General features: G+C 39.2%; 1 protein-coding gene across 1 annotated transcript in view; it reads right to left on the bottom strand.

Moving 5' to 3' along the window:
* LOC127432336 (A disintegrin and metalloproteinase with thrombospondin motifs 6-like) overlaps window positions 1-20586 on the bottom strand; it is a 139197-nt gene that overhangs the window by 34161 nt on the left and 84450 nt on the right. Inside the window, exons 14-18 of the mRNA XM_051683260.1 lie at window positions 18691-18793; window positions 14288-14421; window positions 11181-11304; window positions 6186-6266; window positions 3211-3374 (exon numbers count right to left, since the gene is read on the bottom strand). Coding sequence (XP_051539220.1) covers window positions 3211-3374; window positions 6186-6266; window positions 11181-11304; window positions 14288-14421; window positions 18691-18793 — 606 coding nt within the window. The remainder of the gene's footprint in view (window positions 1-3210; window positions 3375-6185; window positions 6267-11180; window positions 11305-14287; window positions 14422-18690; window positions 18794-20586) is intronic.

Here is a 20586-nt window from a genome sequence, read left to right as displayed (position 1 = left end):
TTTTGATATAGTTTTTGTCTTCTATCATCAGTTTACCATGAACTACATTTCCCACGATGCAGTGCCCTCATCACAGCCATCTGTTCCCCATCTTACTCACCTGTTCTCCATTCCCTCATCAACACCTGTTTGTATATTTACCCTCATGTTTTGTTCACTCTTGGTTAGATCTAGTCCATTTAACCCATGTGTTAGTTTGTAGTTTATGATTTATCGTTCTGTGCATATCCTCACATTTATTTATGTTACCATCATCATCTTTATTAAAAGCCTACGATTAGATCCATCGCCTCCTGCCTCATCACTGCAAAACGTAACAGAAGAAGTGACCCACTATGGATCTAGCGGCTGTAAGAATTCTCCTCCTTAAGCAAGGGGACTCTAAGGGCACGGATGCCTCCGGCGGATCCTCACTGGAAGTTGTGCGACTATGTGGAGGTGGCTCTGCAACTCTGTGACTCCCCTTTCACTGTGAGTAAGGCAGATGAGGACATTGAATCACCTCCCACAGTAAATGCCCCTCAGCCCCACAGCCCCTTGCTCCAAGACTTCCACGGCCCCTTGCTCCAAGCCTTCCACGGCCAACGAGCCAGCGCCCATGCCTGCCACGGTTAACGAGCCAGCGCCCATGCCTGCCACGGTTAACGAGCCAGCGCCCATGCCTGCCACGGTTAACGTACCAGCGCCTATGCCTGTAGCCTCGGTCGTCCCTGAGCCAAAGCCTGTAGCCTCGACCGTCCCAGAGCCGATGCCTGTAGCCTCGACCGTCCCAGAGCCAATGTCTGGAGCCTCGTCCGTCCCAGAGCCTGCTCTTGCTAAGCTAATAGACCTGGAGTTGATTCCCGCCTGTGTGCCCACCCTGTGTACCCTTCCATAGACTCACTGGTTCCGTCCAGCACCCTAGCCCTTCCTCCTCTGCTGGTTCCGTTCAGCATCATAGACTTGCTGGTTCCGTCCAGCACCCTAGCCCTTCCTCCTCCGCTGGTTCCATCCAGCATCATGGACTCACTGGTTCCGTCCAGCACCCTAGCCCTTCCTCCACTGCTGGTTCCATCCAGCACAATGGCCCCTTTTCCTCCGTTGCCTCCACCCAGGTCATTAGCTCCTCCTCCTTCTGATCAGCCGGTTCCGGTTTCCGCCCCTCGGTGACTTCCCAGACAAGGGGATCTGTCGACCCTCCGACTCCGCCTTGGCCCTCCGATCCCTCATCATCACCTCGGCTCTACGTCCCCTCATCTCCACCATGGTCCTCCAGCCTATCAGCGTCACCGGGGTCCCTCGTTCCCCCAGCTCCGCCTTGGTCTGTTGGTCACCTGGCTCTGCCTTGGCTCTCCGATCCTCCGGCTATGCCTCGGCTCTATGATCCTTCGGCTCCACCAGGGACCTCCATCCCTTCAGCTCTGCCTCGGCTCTATGATCCTTCGGCTCCACCACGGACCTCCATCCCTACAGCTCCGCCTTGGTCCTCAATCCCACCGGCTCCACCTCAGTCCTTCGTCGGGCCTCCCTCGGCTCCGCCCGCCTACGTCGAGCCTCCCTAGGCTCTGCCATCACCCCCTGAGACGACTCCTCTGATGGCTCCGCCTGCTCCATCTCCGGAGTTCTCAAGTCCCTACTCCTGCTGCTCCGCCTCTGGAGCCGCCCTCTAAATTTCCACCTCCTGCGGCCAGGCCGCCTGACCCTGTCCCTGCTCCGTGGCCACCTCCCAGGCCTCCCAACCCTATCCCTGCCCTGAGGCCGCCTCCCAGGCCTCCCGATCCTACCCCTGCCCTGTGGCCGCCTCCCAGGCCTCCTGATCATCCCCAGACTCCTCCCTGCCCACCTGATCGTCTGCCAATTCCGCCAATTCCTCCAGAACCTCATAATCATCCCCTGGATCCTTCCTCATCATCTGCATCTTCCTGCCCTCCCCTTCCGTCTGTGGGCGCCAGGAGTTGCCCTTTGGGGGGTGGGGGGTTATGTCACAGTGTGTCACAGTTATGTTCTCAAGGACTCTTATTTTGATATAGTTTTGTCTTCTGTCATCAGTTTACCATGAACAACCTTTCCCAAGATGCATTGCCCTCATCACAGCCATCTGTTCCCCATCTTCCTCACCTGTTCTCTATTCCCTCATCAACATCTGTTTGTATATATACCCTCATGTTTTGTTCACTCTTGGTCTGTTCTAGTCCATTTAACCCATGTGTTAGTTTGTAGTTTATCGTTCTGTGCATATCCTCACATTTATTTGTGTCACCATCTTCATCTTTATAAAAAGACTGTGATTAGATTCATCGCCTCCCGTCTCATCTCAGCTACAACGCGTGACACTAACACTGTTTGGGATGCAGACACACTCACTCAGTTTAAGTCTAGACTAAAGACTCATCTATTTAGCCAGGCATATACCTAATTTATCCTTCAACTCACAATGAGGCTGTTTAGTTAGGTCTGCCGTAACCAGAAACATCCATCATGATCTAAAACTCTGCATAAAATCAAATGGCATCTACACTAATATAATTTTTTTTGTTTCCATGTTTCAACCTTGGGATTCATATCCCGAGGTTACCAGACCAGAGCCAGCCAGAACCAGCTCTGTTCCTGCTTGGTGTCGGACTCCACTGCTACGTGTCGCTGAAAGATGACGATAATCTCTGCCTGCATCACCTTTGTCTATTGATGGACTACACTCTTGAAATGGAATACAAAGACTATCATTTAATTGCCAACAAAGCCTTCATCAGCTAACTAACAAAGGACAATTCATCAATGTGAACGTTTTTAAAAACACTGGACCTGAACACTTAGTTTACAAATCTTAAACCATAACCTGCACTGCATATAAATAACTAATATTGGCATTATATTCATGTTGTTTAGCCAGAGGGGAACTGGCCCCCACAGTGAGCCTGGTTTCTCCCAAGGTTATTTTTCTCCATTAACCAACATCTTATAGAGTTTTGTGTTCCTTGCCACAGTCACCTTCAGCTTGCTCATGGGGGTTCTAAATACAATTATTATTTAATTATTACATTTTTATACACAATTTACAATCATATTTAGTCAAACTACACAATGATCACTCTAAGACTTTATAGATATTACAATTTCATTTTTTGTTAATGCATGATTTCCTGTAAAGCTGCTTTGAAACGATGTGTGTTATGAAAAGCGCTATGCAAATAAAAATGACTTGACTACTCAGACAACAGATGATCTACTCACCATAACAAACAAAATTTCTGTGGTGGCTCCTAGAGCCTCTAGCGACTCGGGCTCATTCGTCGGCCTCTTGTAGTGAAAGGCTGTTCCTGCGATATCAAATTTGCGGGGCCAGTCAATGGTCCAGGCTCCGTTGATGTAATAGTCATCTCCCTCTGATTTCAAAGCTGTGATGTAAGAGACAGCACCAGTTAACAACCCGGTGCGAGCGCGGTGTTGCCAAGCAGAGAGAATGATGTCATCCCTGTCATTTATCAACATGATGAGCTTCATCTTACAGAGTAGCTCAGGCTTCCTGATGTCATGAGCAATTTTCACTCGCACTCAGACTCTATGCAGTTTTTACACTGCAAAAAGAAAAAATAATTTTCAATATTTTCTAGGATTTTTTTATTTTTATTACTTTTATTCCTGTAAAAATGTCTAATCCTTTTAAACATATATATTTACTTTAGAAGCAAAATTGTGTTAGATAATATGACTAATTTTCAGATAATATATTTTGAATTAAGCTTCATTTACCCCATTAGCAAATCATTTTTTCTTGTTTTAAGCATAAATCTAACCAAATACAGTGATGTTTATGCTTTTATATATTGCATACAGTTTTACATCTCAAGTAAATTGTGTTCCACAGAAGAAACTAAGTCGAACTGGGTTTGAAACAACATAAGAGTGAGTAAATGAAAGGGAAACTGTCCCTTTAAGGATCTCACGGCCATTTCAAAAGATTCTCACTTTAAACAGGACCATGTGCTTTTGTTAGAGAAATGTGGCGTGCATGTGCAAAGTCTGAAAGAGACAAAATTTGTGTTGTACAATTTAAATACAAACATAATATTCAGTCCACTTTGGAGCTAACGTCAGCCACCTCTGTGGCAGAACTTCTGAGGACTTATCTTCCTTAAGAACGACAAGAAAACCCTCTACATCAACATGATGGACAACAAAACTCAACAAGCTGTCATGCACACTAGCTGTATTTATGTTTGCACTCAAAACAACTTAATTGGACCCGCTTGTTGGATTGTTTTAATTAGTTACATGGCTGGGAACCATGATGGTTTTCTCAACTTGTGGTTGGGAAAAGACAAATGCCTGGTCTTAAAACAATGAATAAATATGTGGTATAAGAGAAAAGATGGCTGTCAAAGTGATCCAGATTTACAGCCACAAAATGCCTGTTGTTTTACACAAACTACTAAATGGTTCCATTTTGCATCCAGCTCCAACAAAGCTTAAGGAATAGTTCATTTAAAAAGGACAATTCTGTCATCATTTACTCACACTTATGTCATTTCAAATCCATATGTCTGTCTTTGGCCTCTGGAACTCAAAAGAGCAATCTTGAAGGATGTCCTGTTTGTTGATTTCAGTACAATGACAGTTGATAGTGACTCACTTTAAAGCCTAATAAAGGACCCAAAGTTTCATAGAAGTATTCTATGCAATTTGTGTGTCATGCTCCAAGTCTTCTGAAGACATACAATTGGTTTGCTAAGAAACAACTGAAATTTTAAGTAATATTTTAAATTTTTGTTGCTCAGTCATGAGCACTATGAGAGAAGCTTGTTCAAAGCTGATGCAAGAACTTGCGTGGTTTAGGGCTTAAAACAATGCAAGTTCACCCGAGAATTTGGTTTAGTGCTTAAAACAATGCAAGTTCACAAAAAAACTTGTGTGGTTTAGCGCTAAAAATTACGCAAGTTTATGCAAGAATTTTTGTGGTTTAGCGCTAAAAATTACGCAAGTTTATGCAAGAATTTTTGTGGCTTAGCGCTAAAAGCAGTGCAAGTTCACGCAAGATCTTGTGTGGTTTAGCGCTAAAACAATACAAGTTTTTGCAAGAACTTTGTTTTTACGCTAAAAACAACGCAAGTTTACATTTAGTCGTTTAGCAGACACTTTTAGCCATTTACGCAACTTGTGTGGTTTAATGCTAAAAAAACACTTTATAAGTGTAACGTACATTCATGTTCATAAATTGCAAATGGATAAAAGCGTCTGCTAAATGACTAAACTTAAATATAAACGTTTTATTTTTTAGTGGTAAAAATACGTTCTTGCAAAAATTTGCATTGTTTTAGCGCTAAACAAATGCTGCACACTGGTGGTGGTTGAGGAGAGTACCCTGTTCACTATTTAAAGCACTAAATAAGTGTAACGTTCATTCACGTTCATAAACCACACAAGTTCTTGCGTGAACTTGCATTGCTTTTAGCGCTGAACCAAGCACGTTCTCGCGTAAACTTGCATCGTTTTTAGCGCTAACCAACACAAATTTTCGTGTGAACTTGCACTGTTTTTAGCGCTAATCCACACAAGTTCTCATGTGAACTTGTGTTGTTTTAAGAGCTAAAGCATGCAAATTTCAGGCGAACTTGTGTTGTTTTAAGAGCTAAATGAACGTTACACTTATATGACGCTTTTTTGACACTACACTCAAAGCGCTTTAAATAGTGAACAGGGGACTCTCCTCAACCACCACCAGTATACAGCATCCACCTGGACTTGCATTGTTTAGCACTTAAACAATGCAAGTTTTTGCAATAACTTCTTTTTAATGCTAAAAACTACACAAGTTTACATTTACATTGTCATTTAGCGGACGCTTTTATCCATTTTTGTGAGAACTTGCGTGGTTTATAATACTTTTTGGGGCCTTTTTTAAGCTTAAAAGTGAGTTACTATCAACTGACACTGTTTTGAAAAGACAGTCAAAGATATTGATTAAAACATCTCCTTTTGTGTTCCATATAAGTCACACAGGTTTGGAATGACATGAGGGTAAGTTATGTCAGAATTTTCATTTTTGAATGAACTATACCTTTAAACAATAGTTCAAATGGCCTTAGTGACATCAGCCAAAAATCAAAGCTGTTTTGTCCAACCAATGGTTGGAAAAATCTCCAAAAACAGTTATTATTCCTCTTGGTGTGGTTAGTAGCACAGAAACACACGCACACGCACGCACTCACCGATGTAGTTCTTTGACATGGTCACTTCCCTGATTTCAATATGAACGGATCCTTTTGGTATCTGGATGACCTCCATGTAACCTGCAAAATGTGAAAGTCAGGCTAAATTGCCCACAACGCGTTTGGTGTTTACATGCACCTTGATTTATAGTTCAAAACCAGAATTTTCAAACGGTTCATGGATCCTTTAAACCTTTATGGCCAATTTGTATTGTTTCTAATGTTTCTTGTAAACTAAATGGACAAGGGGCACCCAATTATATTTCAATAGCATGTTCAAAGAAAACCTGACCAACTTAGCAACAGCAAGTTCATTACAAGACAAGAATTCACACAGAACCCTTCTCTCCCCCTCAGAGTTTCACATGATTTACTAGCTATACCTTAAAAGGAGAAAACAGTCTCTTACTACAGAGAATACTTTTGGATACAGCCCTGAAAAGCATGCAATATTATAAGTTTTATTGATTCTCTCTCACTGCATGATGCAATTAATACTCATATATTGTGTTACCACTTCTATTTTGACAACTTGTTTCTTGACCCAAAAACATACGTTTTATCATTGGTTGTCTGATGAAAAACCCCACTGCATTTCTATGAAAAATATCAAGCTTGGCCAAAGCAACCCGTTGGCCCCCTGACAGGAGCCACTGCCAAAAAGACACTGCGTTCCTCCGCTCGGTCGCGCTGTGCTTTCTTCAAGTGGGTTTTCTCTGGTGGAAAGCGATTAAAAACTTGTCGCATTTGGCAGGCTTGCGGCACGCTGGCTGGAATGGGATTTTAGAGGGAGAGATGGTTCTGCATTCTGCTAACTGGTCTTCTTCGATACACAAGCTCAGCAGTGGCCTGATGGACGGATGGCAGATTTCTGCACGCTGTGTTTTACATTTTTTGAATGGATAAACCGCACACATGCATGCCTATGTGATCAAAACACATTCCAGTGCACCTGGTCACTTATGCTGAGCGCTTTTTATCCAGAAAACTGGTACCTAATAAGATACTTCACTCAAAAATGTAACTTGCATCATCAAATACTCATCCTCATGTATTCTAAACCTGTATGAATTTCTTTGTTCCATGGAAACAGAAAATGAGAAAGATTTAAGAATGTACTGGACACTCTTTTCCATATAATGTAAGTGAATGGGGACTGGAGCTGTCAAGCTCCAAAACACACCATAAAAGTATCATAAAAGTAGCCCAAATGACTTGTGTGCTATATTCCAAGTCATCCAATAGCTTTTTGTGAAGAACAGAATGAAATTTAAGTTGTTATTCCATGATTATGTTTCCCCCCCCTGAAGCTCTTAAATGAATAAAAAAGTTGTATGGACTTTTTTCATATAACACCATTTTCCACCAAACGCCATTGGTTCTCGCGTGTCTCGTGACCAAACATTAATGATGTTAATGGCACCATATTTGAGTCCTACAGTGGAGGTTCGGAAGATTTTCTGTGAATAAAATCATAATTTCTGGTTGGTTCTTAACTCAAAGCAAATAAATTGTATGGCTTTAGAAGACTTATGTACATCTAAAGATATAAAGGACATAATGGAATATTGTGCACTAGTTGTATAAATTACTTTTATGGTCCTTTTAATGGTGCATTTTTGGAAATTTGGAGCTTGACAGTGGCAGTCCCTATTCATTTTATTATGTGGAAAAGAGTGGCCAGGATATTCTTCAACATTTCTTCTTTTGTGTTTACATGGAAGAAATAAAGCCATTCAGATATGGAAAAAGATTAGGGTCAAGTAAAAACAAATTCCGGGTTCAATAAAGGTTCAATTCCATTGACAGCATTTGTGGCATCATGTTGATTACCACAAAAATAATTTTGACTCATCCCTTGTTTATAAAAAAAAAAATTTAAAAAAAAAAACACAGTTACAGTGAGGCACTTACAATGGATATGAATGAGGCCAGTCCATAAACATTAAAATACACACTGTTTCAAAATTATTGACAAGGCGTAAACATTTTAACATTTTAACATTATTATAGTGGTATCAAATTACTTATTAACCTTATCTACAGTTGTGCTCAAAAGTTTGCATACCCTAGGAGAATTGGTAATATATGTACCATTTTTAAAGAAAACATGAGTGAGCAGGCAAAACACATTTCTTTTATTTCTTATGGGATTCATATTCAACTGTAGGTTATAACAGAATAGCACAATCATAAAACAAAACATGGCAACAAAGAAAAAAATGAAATGACCCCTGTTCAAAAGTCTGCATACCCTTAGTTTTTAATAATGTGTATTGCCCCCTTTAGCATCAATGACAGCGTGCGGTCTTTTGTAATAGTTGTCTATGAGGCCCCAAATTCTTGCAGGTGGTATAGCTGCCCATTCCTCTTGGCAAAATGCCTCCAGGTCATGCAAAGTCTTTGGTCGTCTTGCATGAACCGCACGTTTGAGATCTCCCCAGAGTGGCTCGATGATATTAAGGTCAGGAGACTGTGATGGCCACTACAGAACCTTCACCTTTTTCTGCTGTAACCACTGGAGGGTCAACTTGGCCTTGTGCTTAGGGTTATTGTCATGCTGGAAAGTCCAAGAGCATCCCATGCGCAGCTGTCGTGCAGAAGAATGCAAATTGTTTGCCAGTATTTTCTGATAACATGCTGCATTTATCTTGCCATCAATTTTCACAAGATTCCCCGTGCCTTTAGAGCTCACACACCCCCAAAACATCAGTGATCCACCACCATGCTTCACAGTGGGGATGGTATTCTTTTCACTATAGGCCTTGTTGACCCCTCTCCAAACATAGGGCTTATGGTTGTGACCATAAAGCTCTATTTTGGTCTCGTCACTCCAAATTACAGTGTGCCAGAAGCTGTGAGGTGTGTCAAGTTGTTGTCATTTGTGGCATTGGCGCAGTAAAGGCTTCTTTCTGGCAACTCGACCATGCAGCTCATTTTTGTTCAAGTATTGTCATATTGTGCTCTTTGAAAAAACCACACCATCTTTTTCCAGAGCAGCCTGTATTTCTCCTGAGGTTACCTGTGGGTTTTTCTTTGTATCCCGAACAATTCTTCTGGCAGTTGTGGCTGAAATCTTTCTTGGTCTACCTGACCTTGGCATGGTATCAAGAGATCCCTGAATTTTCCACTTCTTAATAAGTGATTGAACAGTACTGACTGGCATTTTCAAGGCTTTGGATATCTTTTTATATCCTTTTCCATCTTTATAAAGTTCCATTACTTTGTTACGCAGGTCTTTTGACAGTTCTTTTCTGCTCCCCATGGCTCAGTATCCACGTGAGAGCTAACAAACTCATTGACTATTTATACACAGACACTAATTGCAATTTAAAAAGCCACAGGTGTGGGAAATTAAACTTTAATTTACATTTAAACCTGTGTGTGTCACCTTGTGTGTCTGTAACAAGGCCAAACATTCAAGGGTATGTAAACTTTTGATCAGGGCCATTTGGGTGATTTCTGTTATCATTATGATTTAAAAAGGAGTCAAACAACTATGTGATAATAAATGGCTTTATATGATCACTATCCTAAAATAAACGTTTTTTTGCATGATCAGTCATATTTTCAAAATCAATGCCAAAATTTCACAATTTCTGCCAGGGTATGCAAACTTTTGAGCACAACTGTATATGAAGTTAAACCCAACGTGGTAAATCCCAGATTTTATCACACTTAAACCATATTAACATGTATTATGTTTACGTCTAGTGGTTATACTTTCAAAACAGTGTGTATTTTAACGTTTATAGATTGGCCCCATTCACTTCCATTTTTGCTTTTTTGTTTTAAATAAACAAAGAACAAGTCGGAATAACTTTTTGTGGTAATCAATGTTTTCCTACAAATGCTGTTAATTGACCTTAAAGGAATATTCCAGGTTCAGTACAAGTTAAGCTCATTCAGCAATATTTGTGACATAATGTTCATTACCATAAAAAAACAAAAACAAAAAAAAAACATTGTAATTTCAACTTGTCCCTTGTCTATTTTAAAAACGTGCAAAATTGTAGTAAGGCACTTATAATGGAAGTGAATGGGGTCAAACCATAAACTTTAAAATACTCTTTAATGTGATAAAATCACTTACTAACCTCATCTTTGTAAAGTTATATCCAATATTAAAATGTTATTGTTGAAAACTGTAATGTGGTAAATGGCGTAACAGTGAAATCACTGCAATTTTTTCACATAAAAATCATGTTAACATATGTTTACCAGGTTGCATGCTTTACCAGCATTATGCCATCATGACAACAAAGTTGTAATATTGGATAAAACTTTACACAGATGAGGTTAGGAAGTGATTTTATCACACTAAAATCATATTAACACATACAATGTTTATGTCCTGTTAAAACATTTGTGGACTGGCCCCATTCACTTCCATTATATGTGCCTTAATGTAACCGCAATTTTTGCTCTATTTGTTTTAATTTTTTTATATATATATATATACAAGGAACGAGTTGAAATATTTTTTGTGGTAATCAACATTATTGCCACAAGTACTGTAGATTGAGCTTTACTTGTTTTGAACCTGGAACATTCCTGTGGAAGACTGCATTTGACATTTCTGTTACTTATTGCAAAGCCTCATTTTAAGAACAGGAACATCAACGCAAACAAAATCTATGGATGTCAATATGTGTCTTGATATAGCGATTGCAATAGACCATAGTCAAGTTTAATTTGAACGCAAATGAAAATGAGGCTGAGAGGGATAGAAGTCGAATCCGTTCAATAGGTTCTACTGTTTTGTACCTTGGTGTTGATAGTTCAGCCTATTAAACGTTTAAAAAATACTTTAAAAAAAAAAAAAAGTTTCCAATTTACAGGTTGCTGTCAATGTTGCACATGGCCAGGACACGGTGTAACACTGTACCCATTTCGGGTCAGTGAGTAATTACAGGCATGTATTGTCATCATGCCCATATTCTTTCATCTTATTTTATTATCCCATGATGATTGTATAATGAATGACCTCCTGACCTCCTCTAGGCAGTGAGTCATTGAACAAGCCCTCTGTGACCTCACACGTGCTGCCGTCACCTCCGCACACCCGACATCTGTCCTCTTTAGCATCCGAGCCCAGGATATTATCACAGCCAACATGCTGCAAAGACACATAGTCAGATGGTTTCAGTGCAGGGGAAGAGTATAAATTCTAGATCTGCTGTTATGGCTGAAGTATTGGCATTCAATACAAAATGTAACCAAAAAATACAGTAATAAGGGTTTAAAGTGATAGGTCACCAAAAATTTTTTTCCAATTCAATAAAAGTTAATGGTGACTGAGGCTGTCAATCCCTAACATTCAGCTTAATGTCTCATTTTGTGTTCCACTAAGAAAAGAAGGACATACAGGTTTGACATGAGGGTGAGTAAATGACAGCAGAATTTTCATTTTTGGGTGAACCATTCCTTTAGTATTCTTAATGTAATATTACTTTTTTCCCCTCATCAAAAGAGACCATCTACAAACCTCTGAAATGAATCTAAGAAGGTATTTTTCTGCCAATCTGAGATTGAAAAGAAAAGGTAACCTCTAACCACAAGATGTTTCTTATATCTGTGCAGCTTGATTGAAGTGTAATGTTGTATTGGATATTCCCCATTAAACACCATTCACATGCCTTTACTTGTATTATTATTGAATTTAAGGGTCTCTTCCAAAAGCCGATGAGAGATTGTTGGGCGCAGTACTGATTGATTCCTTTGGGTTTAAAAGAGCATTGTGCATATTTAATCTTTTCAGATTAGATCAAAGAGGAAAGCCTTGGGGATCAATTAAAATAGTATCTTAAAACATATAAATCAAGGATTGTGACAGCTATGTTTGAGACTCACAAATACCAAACCAGACTAAATTTATACTATAAAGTTTTCAAAATCTCTCCTTCTGAGTCCATTTTAACACTAAAATGTAAAGACCATTGCACAAATATGTCAATATGGTTTGTTAAATAACATTGTAATATTGTCCTCGACTGGCTTTTACAGGCCTTTCTAACCAATATAGGCCTTTCGAATCAGATTGAGAACTGTGGTGTCCAGATAAGCGGGTCAGCAGCCTTTATTTAGGCTTCATTGTTCTGTGTTTAGGATTGCTGTAGTTCTGTTAGTCTGAGATTGTTGGTGTCGGATAAACAAAAATAATGCAACAATTTTGGCCACAAGTCCTGCATGATAAATAGAAATCTGAGGAAAAATATGATGGGTTGGCTTCATCCTATTTCAACTACATTTCGTACTATATAGTATGTGAAATTAGGATTAATGCGCCCCGGATCATAGTATGCTGATAGTAATATGCCAAGAGTCCTGAATGAATACTATATTCTATATATTGTTTTGTTTCCAGTAGAAATATCTAAACATACTTTAACAAGATACAGTACATTTACCTGAGAAGCGAATAACAAGCTATTTTGTCTTGTTTTCAGATAAATCTGACAATATTGGTAAAGTTTAGTCTTATAACAAGAAAAAACTGTTTGCCATTGGGGTAAGAATGAAAAAAACTTGATTCAAAGGGAAAATACTATTTTTCTTACCTCTTTGGCAATTAGTTTTTTCTTGTTTTAAAAATAGTCCCCACTAAATTTTGTAAGATTTCTCTAATAAAAGAAAGATTTAATATCTTGTCATTCTGCTTCTCAAGTAAATTTGTCTTCTTTTAAGGATGTTTTTTTTTTTTTTACTATAAATCTCCACTTTCACATTTCTCTTCATTTGTTTTTGGTGATTCACATTCTTCATACATATAGCCACCTACTGGGCAGTGAGTAGAATTTATTGTAAAAAAGGACTTAAATATTGATCTGTTTCTCACCCACACTTATTGTATCGCTTCTGAATATAACGTATAGATTTAACCACTGGAGTCATATGAATTACTTTTATGCTGCCTTTATGTCCTTTGGAGCACCATTTACTTGCATTGTATAGACCAGTAGAGCCATAAAGGACATAAAGGCAGCATAAAAGAATAACCCATATGACTCCAATGGTTCAATCAATATCTCCAGAAGTGATATGATAGGTGTGGGTGAGAAACAGATCAATATTTAAGTCCTTTTTTACTATAAATTCTCCTCCCTGCCCAGTAGGTGGCAATATGCATGAAGAATGTGAATCGCCAAAAACAAATTAATAAGAAAGTGAAAGTTTAGATTTATAGTAAAAAAAAAAGGATTTAAATCTTGATCTGTTATAGATATCTTGATCTGCTGAGATATTTTTTCAGAAGAAAGAAAGTCATAAACATCTGGGATTGCATGAGGGTGAGTAAATGATGAGAGAATTTTCATTTTTGGGTGAATTATCACTTTAAAAAATAGTTTGTCAAAAAAATGTAATTCTGTTATTTACTTACGGTATTCTCATTTTTTATTTTATTTTTTATTGCTTTTCTACTCTTGTTATACAACAACAGTTCATAGTGACCATGGCTGTCAGGCTAGAACAAAAAGCCAAAAAAAAGGATAAAAACACCATAAAACTACAAAGAAACCTGCGTCCATGTCCAGATTTAAAAATGGCCACTCAGTATGTTTATGTGCGCAGTTATAATCCAGCTACACCAGGTTTTTGTGTAGTCGAGCTACAATCTGAATATCACTGGCGTGAATGTTAAACAAAAGTGATGCACCATTATTTTTTTGTGTCTTTTTGGAGTTCGACAGATGTGGTCACCATGAACTGTCATTGTATGGCAAGAGCTGCACAACGATTCTTAAAACATTTCTCTTTTTGTGTTCCAGGAAAAAAATAGCAGCATTATGGGAATAACATGAGGGTGAGCAAAAAATGACTGGATTTTCTTTTTGGGTTAGCTATTCCTTTATATGATCAAGAATGACAAGACAATGCATTTAGCAAACATAAACAGTATATGCCAACAGGGTGTATAGTATCATGACACAGTTATATGCCAACAGGAAACTTGTCCAAACCGTTTTCTTAATGCTGATGCATGTAATTTTTTTGATTTTGCCGTGAGTTTGGGGCGGGACTATCAGTTTGTTCAACCAATGGAAGATTGGAGTTTTCGAAATTGCAGCTTTAAGCAAGTCAGATTTGGGCTGGAGACTTACTTTGCACTCTCCGTTGATGCATATGTCGAGAGAGTCCGCCTGGCAGCGCGTGCCATCGATCACTGCGGGAGAACGCTCGGTGTAGAAGTTGTAACCCTCAGCAAGACAGTTCAGAGCACAGGGCTTCACTCCACCTGAGAAACAGGCCAAGTTTATCATCAATGAATTGATGTCACTGTCACATGAAAACCACTTTGACTTTTTATCAGGTTATGGATGGGTCCAAGGGTCCTCAAGACTCCTTCACACCCCACGATTTATGCCATGTAATAAACCCAACATCTATACATAACAGAATCATCCTCTCGCCTCACCAGGGCATTGATAAGTGCTTCGCAGACTGCTTTTCTTGCAACTGTCTCGAGCCAGGGCTCTCAGACGGGGCCCAAGGTTTTCTTTTATGCCTTTGTTGATATTATGAATCCAGTCAAAACTCTCGAGTACAAGAGAGGCATTACTCATAGTGGAATCAGAACGTTCTGCCTGACATCATTATTACACAGACATGGGGAGAGATTAACAGGACTGCCAACAAAAATCATGCAGCCATCGGCAAAAGCTATCGCAGTCTTTACAAGTGAAGTTCATCTCCGCATTGAGTTTTCAGAGCCAAACAATTAGTAATTATGATGGTTATTACAGGGCAGGCATGTTTTGGAAATTACTCTCAATCTTCTACACTTTTTCTTTGTCCAATGATTTCTGGCCATTTCCTTGTAAACAAGAAATACACCCTTCCTTTGGGCTTTTCTAATATAGTTTTTAGTTTTTTTGTTTTCAAAACAGTCTAAAAATGTGTTACAGACTGAACCATTGAAAGCAAAAGTAGGGGCCACCCCCCAAAGAAAGGTCACCTGTGTATGCTGTTGTAACAAAGTTTGTATCTTATGGAAGGAGGAAGTGGGATTCAAAAAGGTATATTTATATTCCAAACTCAAAAACTCGCTTTTCAGCGGAACATCTCTGGGTGCGTATGGGTAGCTCTCCCTCTTTTTATCACTCTCCCCAGTGCTTACTGCAATCAGAAACAGGTGTTAAACATTATAGCGCTCAAGAGTGCACCCTTACCGCTTTCTATCTTTCCAGACGAACGCTTGACCATGTCCCCACCGCCACAGTTGTGTATTGGATGCTGGTGTACTGGGGCCGTATTACAGAGAGTTAGTATCAGGTTAGGATTTGTCACAAATTCGTTTTACAGAAGAAAATCCGAACTACATTTATCTGGGAAACATAAGGAATTCATCTGTTTACCAACATCTCTATCCTATGTCATAAACCTAAACCTAGGTGACATGAAAAATGCAATTACAAAGGCAACTATGACATTTTGTGGTGCTTCTATGGCACTTTCAACTCTCGTATCAACTCGCGTGCTCTTCAGGACTTGTATCACAGTCCATTGCATTGCAAGTCCACTCTTATCAGTTGAGCTACCGCACAATTTGATCACTTGGAGTCAAATCGTGCTATTTTCATGTTGATATTATGTTATACTTTTAAACATTTATAACTGATATATCACTTGCCATGATATGGCTGATATGAGTTTAACTGAAGACACTTTATTTTTATTTTACAATCTACAGCCTCAATGGACTATGCAATTGAACCGTAATACTACAATAGTAGGTCTATGCACAGCAAACAATGAGACTGTGATTTAAAAATACAAAACGTATTAAGTAAACATAGCCAACAAAACTAATTCAATGCAAAGACACAGAGGAAGAAATGACAGCATTTCTCCAGATTTGGAATGAGGAGCTTATTTAACAAAACTGTTCTCAAATTCTTTGTGCCAATTGAATCAAGTCAAAAATAATATTTCACACAGTGTTTAGTTAAATATATGATTCACACAGTAAAAGTGGTTAATGTGCTGTATAATATTAGGGTTATTTAACATATCCAGATTAGTTAACATATTAATATTATTTTTAAGTAAATTGCAGCATTTGGGTTCATTATCTTTTGTGATTTCTCATACCTGATTAACTGATATAACATCTATCTTTCCTGGACTTTTGGCCTCTAGCAGGTGAGGAGGCTTTTCAGACAGAGACTGTAGCAAGATAAGTGAGATAGGCCGATGAGCAGGGCAGTATAACACAGGGTGCGACAGTGTTCCTCACTGGGACAGTTTATTTTCAATGAGAGGAGTAAATGGCCAAGGAATTTAGCGCAGGAGCACGGGTCGTTGGTGCAAGAATCCGCCTCTGATTCGGCAACATCTGCACAATGGACGACATGCTACAAATAATGTTCAGCGAAAATTCAAATGAAGATCGTGATGTATGCATTTGTAACTAAATCAGATGTTATAAATAAAAAAAATCCTATATTTTAAAATTCAGTGGTCATTTTTCAGTGGCTTTTTTGCCCCAAGCCACCATTAATTTCTGACCCTGAACACTATCAGATGCATATCCAACCATTATAGCAAGTAAACGACTTCATCTAAAAGTTAACAGTTAAACATTCATCCGGAGACTTCTGCCCACCCGCTGTTGTCGTAAACTGCAATATGGCCCCTGGTGTACCTAACAGGCTTCTTAATTAACTAAACTACCAAGACTTCACTGGTCAACCAGCTTCACCAGAAAGACCATGCTGGTCAACCACCTTTATCAACTAAGTTGTACAGGTGAACAGCATTGCTGTTCTGATCCACCAGCTAGATCAGCACCAAAATAGGGATGGATCGCAATGGTCGACCAATCAACTAGTCGCCCAACAACCAACCAGTTGATTATTGGGGTCAACTTTGGGGTCAGCTTATAGGTTTAGTGGCAGTGTTTTAATTAACAAGCTGACAGCATGCTTTACATAAGGTCTTGTACAATTTGCAAAGTAAAACCCTCTTGGAAAAGTTGCACAGCCGCTATAGCCAATTACATTCAGATGGATGTCTTTGGCCATTGTGTAGCGGTGCGTTCGGTGAACGGATTGCAATCGGATTACACTTGACCACAATAAATGAATGGTGAAAATGCACCCAAGACACATTGTGATCGGATCGGATCACTGAAACCACATTTGGAGATGGTTAGGGATGGATTCTGACCACATTCAAATAAGGTGTAAATGCAAATGTGCTTTCATTATCTGGATACAACTACGTAAGTACTTAATTATGTAATGAGGTTATGCTACAGTCATCCAATGTTAAAGTGCAATCTTGCGGGTTCTTGCCTTATTCTGTTTATTCTGCCATTGCAATGTGAAAAACATAGTCTTACAATCGGAAACAATATCCCATGACTTATCCCATTGGAATACACTTGGAATATCTCGCCTCTGTCCTCAAATCTCCACTTGCTTGCATCTGTCTACTGTTTTCTAATCACTATGTGGCTCGCGTGACAAACGTGAAACCAGGCTTTACTTGCGCGTTTCAGTTAAGAAACATATTTAGCACTTACAAAGCGCTGAACGGAAGATGAATATAATTACATCTGCTTCGGCGACCCGAAATTCAGCTCTGGCAGACACCAAAAAATGCTCAATGAAGGAAAAACCCTGACTGTCAAAGTGCTGGAAAGCATTTTAATTAACCATCAATGTTTTTAAAATTTGCTAAAAGACTATTTTCAATTACCACAGTCTCTGAAATATACAAGTCCCATTTTCCATTTTGTGTGTGTAACTTTGATTGGATCTCTATCCGATCACAATGGAGATGCATTTGACTACAAGGTGTAAATGCAATCCAGCTAAACGAATATCCAGATACTGTCTGGATATGAAACGGGCCTATAGTTGTCTCTGCATATTAAGCTGGGATAGGAGCATAGGAGAAAGTAATTTAACACTGAGAAAGTTACATACTTCAGCTTTGAGACCCCTAAAATCTGTTCTATTCTCTTGCACTCAGTCCAGCTGTTTTTGAATGAAAGAACATGTCTTGTGTAAACGGCCCCCAAAAAATACCTGTGATCAGGGTCAGGTGAACCAAAACCAGCCTAACTATACAAGGCTCACTTAAGAATGATTGGTCCGCTAGCCGTTTAGGAAACCATCCGATTAGTTGATTTTGGAAATCATCCCTACACCAAACCAGTGTGAACCAGCATTGAAATTTATGCTGGTCTAAGCTGGTCTTTTCAGCAGGGTGTAATGGTTCTTGGTTTGATAGCTTACACTTTCATACTATGTGATTTGCAAATTCAACCTGTGTACATACATAGTCCAACACACACAGACCTTTCCAATACATAGTTCTTTGGAATTTCGAGAATTTTCAGACCATCAAAGACATTTTCACAGTGTTGGCGTTAGCAGGGTACACACAGCAAGCCAGTATGTATACTCTGACTGGAGTACAGACTTTGGTAAGGCTGTGGGACAGAGTGGCTCCCTCTGTAGTCAAACGTTCTGTATGCCTTGGGCTGGGAACGTACCTCCAGTGTATGGCTTCCAGTTGTAGTACTTCCCACGGAAAGGCATGTTATCAAAATCGGCACACTGCTTCTCCCTGAAGTCACGTGATCCTGCTGGACAAGGCTGCGATCAGACAATAAATTAATTGGTGCCAAAGAACTGTAGAAGCAATACAATGACTAACACCAAATACTCAACACTACGGTCTTCACGATACCAAAACGTCACAATTCTTACATATTTTTAATTGGATGGAGATGAGATTCGATTGGAGCACTAAAGAATATTCCAATAATGATTTGACATTATGTTATGGATTATTGTCCTTCTGGAAGATTAACTTCAGGTTTTAGCACAATAAAACAAGTTCTCTTGTAGGATTTCTGGGTATTTTGCACCATTCCTCCACATTCTGTTTTAACAGTTTGCAGAGTCCTTGTTGATGCAAAGCATGCAGTATGGTGTTAGCACTGCTACAGCTGGCTGTAGGTAAGCTGTTTTTGAGGTGTGGGCAGTGATGTGTTTGCGCCAGACATATCACATTTAATTTTGGCTAAAATGCTTTGCTGGTCTCATTCGACCATAAGATCTTTTCCTGCATTGCAACTGGGTTAAACACTTTCTGCCAAACTCCACATACTTTCACAAGGTTCTTTTTGGGTAATGGCTATTTTTGTACCACAATCCCACACTGGCCAGTGTTGTGCATGGGCTTTGCTTTGTTCTCTGCTGCAGAAATCTGCAAATCCATTAGTTATCATTAGCTGGGTTTCCATTAAAATGTTTGGCATTTTTAAAAGCATTTGTAAAAATGAAAATAAAGAACATGTGAATCGTTGCACGTTTCCATCCACTACATCACGTGCATTATCTTGAGGGAGCCGCCTTGACACGGCAGAGCAGCTGAATGGCCTCTTTGCTTCAGGGAGAGTTTTATTTGCAGGTCTGGAGCAACTGTACATCATTGTATTAAATGCTGCCATGAGATGTCACAGAATAAGTGTAATATCTAATATAATGAGGGCTGAAATGGCTGCGATGCCTATATGCCGCCAGCATACCGGAGGCGGATTGTGAAGACTCACTTTGATGACCAGCTTCCGAATGTCCAGGGTTATGTTTGAGGAATTGTGTGCTAAGTTCGGACCTTTCGTTGGGCTAGTCACATCAAGCTATTGCACAAATGGTCAAAACACATCATCGTTATGCAAATAAACTATTTCAATCACCTTAATGCACATTTTTTTGGCTAATGCGGAACTCTAGAAAATCCACCTCTGCCTAGAGTATTCAGTTTTAAGCAAATTTTGACAGTTTATTTGCATATAAAGTGTTTCCACTCAGGATTTCTTATGCACAATTTCAAAATGCGCATACAAATAGCTGGATGGAAACTCAGCTATTGTCCTCTCTGTGGCTTTCCTCATATGTCTCCTTGTGAGTTTGAGGAACAACCTTTTCTATTCAATTTCTTAGAGGTTTAATGTAGTTTGAATTTTGTGATAACTGAACCAACAGTGCTTAATGGGACATCCCAAAATTTGTATCAGGCACCTATTTGTTCACCCTATAACGCCAGATGTATCAAATATGACACATTTGATGGCTCCTGTCTCACTCTCTGTTTAAGCTGAAACGCAAAAAACGTATGGCATGTACATTTCGGATGTTTATGGCACCATCTAGTGGTTATTTGTGAAAAAAGTGGTTTCAACGTTTATATCGATCTATTTAAAATGGTGGTGGCTTCCGCAAAAAATTACTCTTATTGGGATAAATGACAACTTATTTTAATAAAGTAAAATTGACAGTAATGATTATATTGTTACTGATATTTTAAAATGAGTATTTGCTGAATATAAGCAACTTATGCTTGGTTAAAATGTAGTATATTATTTTATTGAAAAAGCATGTTG

The sequence above is a fragment of the Myxocyprinus asiaticus genome, chromosome 42 (assembly GCF_019703515.2).
Source record: "Myxocyprinus asiaticus isolate MX2 ecotype Aquarium Trade chromosome 42, UBuf_Myxa_2, whole genome shotgun sequence".
Classification (NCBI taxonomy): Eukaryota; Metazoa; Chordata; class Actinopteri; order Cypriniformes; family Catostomidae; genus Myxocyprinus; species Myxocyprinus asiaticus.
This window is presented reverse-complemented; position numbering and strand designations above follow the sequence as displayed.